The 5,838-nt window shown below is 27.7% G+C and overlaps 1 protein-coding gene across 2 annotated transcripts; it reads right to left on the bottom strand.

Moving 5' to 3' along the window:
- Positions 1 to 1,258: 1,258 nt before the first annotated feature.
- LOC119668861 (beta-parvin-like) lies at positions 1,259 to 5,263 on the bottom strand. 2 transcript variants are annotated; one of them, XM_038078529.1, is made up of 4 exons: positions 4,769 to 4,842; positions 2,514 to 2,603; positions 2,304 to 2,458; positions 1,259 to 2,046 (listed from the first exon to the last, which is right to left on the bottom strand). In XM_038078529.1, the coding sequence occupies exons 1-4, from the start codon at positions 4,776 to 4,778 to the stop codon at positions 2,035 to 2,037; spliced, it is 267 nt and encodes an 88-aa protein (XP_037934457.1). In that variant the 5' UTR covers positions 4,779 to 4,842; the 3' UTR covers positions 1,259 to 2,034. The 2 variants fall into 2 exon arrangements, with proteins under 2 accessions (XP_037934457.1, XP_037934456.1); XM_038078528.1 differs by lacking the exon at positions 4,769 to 4,842 and adding an exon at positions 5,043 to 5,263 and having other exon boundaries at positions 1,266 to 2,046.
- Positions 5,264 to 5,838: the final 575 nt, after the last annotated feature.

The following is a 5,838-nucleotide window of genomic DNA, read 5'->3' as shown; positions in this document are numbered from 1 at the left end:
CAACGAAGTCATTGAAATAAATCTGTTTAAGAGTTAATTAATAGACAAAGCAAAATCGAACACACATAGTGCAGTTCAAAGCAGTTCAGAAGTCAATTCAGAGCAGTGTTCAGCATACGTTGCGCAGCAACATTATATAAGCGAAATTAATGGTTTAAAATTTTGTACATAATTAATAAATAATAAATAACATTTCCATTAAAGATTAAATAAGCGAGCATTCTTGTTGTTTCATATGTTATTTTTAAAATAAGCAGTTGCTCTTTTGTAATAGCTTACAAAATACAAGGCATAACATAAAACATAAGAATTGTATAAACATTATAAATTAATTAATTTAACTAAAACAAAACAAAATAAATATTAGAACGGCAATGGTTAGCACTTTTATCTTATATTTATATTTATTTATGTATTTGAATTTTTTATTAAATGAAATGCTCATATGTATTTTGCGGATGATTGGAATTTCGCAACATATTTCCAGTGAACATTCACAATAGACTGATTTTTGAATTTGACTGCATTGAATCTGAAAACGCTAAACTTAACTTAATAGTTATCTAGTTTTGCAAAAACGATTTTTTTTTGAAATGCCTTATGGACGGTTACTTAAATGATTATAGTTATTTTATTTAAAAAAAAATTTTAATTTTAAGAATTGTATAAATATATTAAGCAAAACAAATTTTCTGCATTAGTTTGAAAAAAATATAGGTACTATATATAGGTACTTTTAATTTTAATTCAGTTGTTTGGTGATATAAAAAAGAAGTAGAAATTTTGCTGATAATTAAGTAAATGTAATGTTAAGAAATATTTACGAGTATTTACTTTACGAAATATATACTCGAATACGGAACAAAATAGGTTAATCAAATTTTATGAAATCGATTCGGATTTTTAAATTACAATAAAAAATTGAACAAAATCACAGTAAAATGATAGAAACGGAACGAATCATATTTACCACACTTTCTGTGTTATATAAACATTTTTCATTAACATTTAATTGATCAATTTACTTTTAATTATTTAAATGTAAATCAGTGATTTTAAGACATATATCAAAACATAACAGTTATTTTAAAATGTTCAATATTTTGTAAATATTTGTTTATGTTTATAATCATTTTATCAACAATAAAAAAATTTTCAGAATAAACAAATTATAGTTAAATTAAATTAAATCAGATCTTGTATACATTTCATATAAATCATATTTTATAAAATATAAATAAAAGCAATTGTATATAACAATATACAATTGCTTTTGGCTTCATATGCATCCACATTAAACTTTTGATTTCTCACATTATTAGTTTGCTACTCTTTTGCTGTTGACACTTGACCGGCTTTACCACTTACATTCAATAGTCAACCATAAGGACTATTTTGTCATCAGAATTCGAGAATGTGAAAAAATAAAGTGAAGAGTTAAACACAATAATATTATCTGCTACAGTACACAAGTTTTCAGAATACATCTCTATAACACCTATTTTATATACCGACGCCTATATTGATGCTACAACAAAAAAATTTACAGAAACATAGAAAATGCAAACTGAATCTTCAACCAACATATTTTTGAACGCGGCTTCGGCAATATTTCTGTGCTTCGATTTAAATAAACTGTAAAGTTCAACCGGCTGCCATGGCATGTTAACCATCGTGCTAACATTAAATCGTTATGTATAAATACCAATGAGTGCCTTAACTGCAGTTGTACTTCTTCAAATTACTGTTTTCTTTCTTACACTGACTTCAGTACTACTGACTCCCGGCTTCTTCCCTTTGAATTGTCTAAATTATTTCAATTAGACCCAGACTAATTTAAATTGCATCCATCTACATTCCTCCCTTATAACATATTTCTTCTTATCAATCTACATAAGTCCACATCCATATTAACCAAAATATTCATCTTTATGGTCAACAACAATTACGAGAACAGCAAAAGCAAGAGGGTTTCACAGAATATTACTATCATCATTTCGCGCTCTGTCAGAAGTGAAATACTTCAAAATACTCTTACATCATTTCCTAAAACAAATCAAACATTTTAAATGTTAGATAATGAAGTGGACGCATGCGGTTTTGACGTCATAAAATAATGAATAAGTTGAAATAATAACATGGTAGTATAAAAAATTATTCAAATTTGGCTTGCTGCAATCACAAATTTTGTATAAACCTTACGCTTGCATATAATCAATTATATATCAGTACATCGCTGTATTGAAAAACTATATCAATAAATAATATCTGCAAAAATTAATTTGTAAATACAAATAGTGTACCTGTCCGTCATACATATCCTCATCGATACGCTGCACAATTATTCGTTGTTCAGCTAGTTCATCGTTTATCCAATCAATAAGAACTTGTTTCAATTTAACAACATCGGGATCATTAAGAGACTGAGGATCTATAACAGCTCTTTGTTCAAGATCCCCTTTAATATGAAAATTATATAATTAAACACACTTTTATTACGTAAAGTTACTTACGCAGTTCATAGTCTTCTGGCGGAATATCATACTGGTTAGGAGACCCAGGAGAATCAATTGCATATTTTCCTTCATCTTGAATTTTTTGCACTAAACACCAAAAAAAAATTAAATATATTATTCGACAGAAATGTAAGAATCTGAGTATAAGTATGAGCAATATATACATACACATGTAAATCCAAACCTTTTAGATATTTTTATTGCTTTTTATAATTTCGAAAATACGTATTTTCGAAGGAACATATGTACAGCGGTCAAAAAAGTATTGGTTATTAACTAAATTTTTATAAAATGCTATAATAACAACAAAATGGAACACAAAAATTAAAAAAAAATAATGCAGTTTTCAACGTTTGTATTGTGTTTATTTGTTGTAATTGTATTTACTCCAAAAATTTAAATAACAAAAAAAACAATTATATTGCGAAACACTAAAATTAAAGCAATTAAAGTATTCGTCATTCATGCAACAGATTGTAATTTTAGTAACAATAACTAAAATTTAATATTTTGTTAAACGTTCTTTACGTTTTAGTACCTCTTTTAAACGCTTTGGCATTGATTGGACTAATTTTGCTATCATAGCTGGATCTATATTAGCCCATTTTTCCATTTAAACCTATTGCATCAATTGCTTGTTTGAAAAGCTGCGTTTTCTTAATTTGGACTCCAAATGAACCCAAAGATGTTGTATGGGGTTTAAGTCTGGACTTTGCGGAGATGTTTTTATCCCTTTTCTGCAGTTCTATAATAACCAAAGCTTAGTGTTTAACGCAGAATGCTCTGTATCATTATCCTGATAGAACTGAAAATCATACCCAATGCCGTTTTTCTGGATTTTGCATCAAGTTTTTCTTTAATATATATATATTTAACTTATGATCCATTATTCCACTTATTACTTCAATATTTCACACACCAGATGTCGACATACATCCGCAAGTCATATCACTGCCACCACCATGTTTAACAGTAGTAACTGTATTGCGTTATTGCAGTTCCGTATTTTGCTTTCTATACACAATTACCTTGCCTTCGCATCCAATAATGTTGAATTTACTCTAACCAAAAAAATCACATTGTGCTAGAACATGTCTTTTACATGTCTTTGCAAATTGTAGCCATTTGATTCTATTGATTTTGTTTACACATGGTTTCTTTGTTAAGTTCTTCCTCTATAACCATTAATTTGAAGCAAATTCCGAATAGATTGTGGTGTGACCTCTTTTCCCAAATATTTCTAAATATTATTACAAAAACTTATGGCATTTGCTTTAGAATTTTTTTAAACTAAATACCGCTCATCCGCTTTGGAAAGTACTTTAAACCGACCGGATTTTTGATGGTTTTCGACCGATTTTGTTTATTTTCATTTTTTATAATATAATGAATGGTGGTTCTTAGACTATTTGCTATTTCACCAAATTTTTTTTACTTAATCCATTTCTATAATGTTTAATGTGCAGCTTAATGCATAAATGACGAATGCTTTTTTTGCTTTATTTTTGGTGTTTCGCAAAATAATTGCTATTTTTGTTATTTTATTGTTAAATCTTTGGAATAAACACAATTATAACAAATAAACAGAATACAAACGATGAAAACTGTATTATTTTTTTTAATTTTTTTGTTTCGTTTTGTTATTACATTTTATAAAAATTTAGTTAATGACGAATTCTTTTTTCGACCGCTGTATGTATGTATTTAAATGTTAATTTCATTGCAATGGACTTTAGTGACTGTTTTAATTCCATTTAATAAAAAAAACGACGTATATGTTTGCCCTAAAAGGCTATTTACTGTTAGATTAAAAGATTTGTAATTTATTTTGTCTAATTCTCAGTTATTTTGGTCTAATTTTATGATACAAATATAAAATACTTTTATTTAATCATTTTAAACGTAGGACATATTCAGAAGTATCTGAAAAATATGTTTTTAATATACGTGATAGACGTATTTATTTTTATTTTTCATTTGTACTCATTTTGATAACAAAAACCAAATTCTTATATATAAGATAAAAATGGTGTTGAAAATTTATCTTTGATATTAATATTGTATACCTAATAGTAATAAACAAAAACAGATGATTAAATAAAACTGTACTTCATTTATATTCTTAAAATCAGAATAGCTTAGAAAAACAAACTATTTAATGAAATAAACTGATTAAATTTTATGAACGCTTTGTTAATTTCATAAATAAATATGGCGTTTTAAAATTTGTTTTTTACAATTCGGCAATTTACCAAAAATCATTAAAAACGAATATCTGCATATTCCAAAACACCAACCAATAATAAGTTTATTTTAATAAAAAAAACTGTTCATTTTCATAATTAGAACTAATAAATAGCATTTCATGCCTGCATTTAACGACAGCACTATATTAATTAAAATAAACAAAACGTACACAAATACCTCGTTAAGTCTAAAAAAAAGTGACGTAATTTCGTGTATTTATAGAAACATTTCCAAACAAGTGCACACAAACAAACCATACAAAAAACATTGTTTTTATACCTTCCTTCGATACCTTCTTTCTGCCTAATGTACTAAATCTATCCCAGAAACTCTCTTCTTTTTCCACCGCCTTTATAGTAGGACCATGGTATGGAGATTTCGAACGATTCGTTCCAGCCATGACTCAAGTCAACAAATAATTTATTGTCCCCACAGCAGCATATAATTAATCGTCAGGCACCCATACAAACCATAAATACACTTACCAGCATACTGTCATGCACTGTTTGACAGACGGCATTATGACGCGTGTCGATTTGTGTAACGGAACGTAAACATAATTAAGCAAAAAATACCATGTTTTTTGTATTAAACCACAGGAATTCCCTTGTACTGCATTCACACGATAGTTTCGTTTGTAATTTAAACACCAATTGGCAGGTAAGATTTTAAACTGACATCTGCAGGCCGATTCCACTAATCACTATCGCTAAATCTCCAATCTCTTCGCTTAAATTCTTAAATAAGAAATTCGCTTATTTTAGGAGGATTAGCGATTATGCGATTCGGCTAACAGAATCTCTTCGCTACATTTATCTGGCGATGCGGATAATGCTGAAATGCACTGAAATGTCAAATAAATACAAAAATTGTAAACAAATGTTAGCTTTTGGACTTATAATTTAAATTTCAAATTTAAAAGCACATACTTCAACAAAAAAATATTTAGCAATTGTGAAATTTAAATTAATATTCAATATAACATTGGTGTGTAAATTAATTAAATAATGAACTTTTTGATAAGAAGGAGATTTTTTTTTCTGGTGATGTGAGAGATTCACGAAATCATTTACGT

Source organism: Teleopsis dalmanni, chromosome 1, assembly GCF_002237135.1.
Source record: "Teleopsis dalmanni isolate 2A chromosome 1, ASM223713v2, whole genome shotgun sequence".
NCBI classification, from domain to species: Eukaryota; Metazoa; Arthropoda; class Insecta; order Diptera; family Diopsidae; genus Teleopsis; species Teleopsis dalmanni.
Note: the sequence above shows the minus strand (reverse complement) of the source record. Positions and strands in the feature narration are given on the sequence as shown.

Excerpts from the sequence above, each read along its gene's own strand:
- LOC119668861 (XM_038078528.1), bottom strand. The coding sequence starts at position 5,163 with ATGGCTGGAACGAATCGTTCGAAATCTCCATACCATGGTCCTACTATA. Across the intron at positions 2,604-5,042 it reads AAAGAAGGTATCGAAGGAAG|TGCAAAAAATTCAAGATGAA; the intron begins GTATAAAAACAA and ends TTTGGTGTTTAG. Across the intron at positions 2,459-2,513 it reads GCCAGAAGACTATGAACTGC|GGGATCTTGAACAAAGAGCT; the intron begins GTAAGTAACTTT and ends TTCATATTAAAG.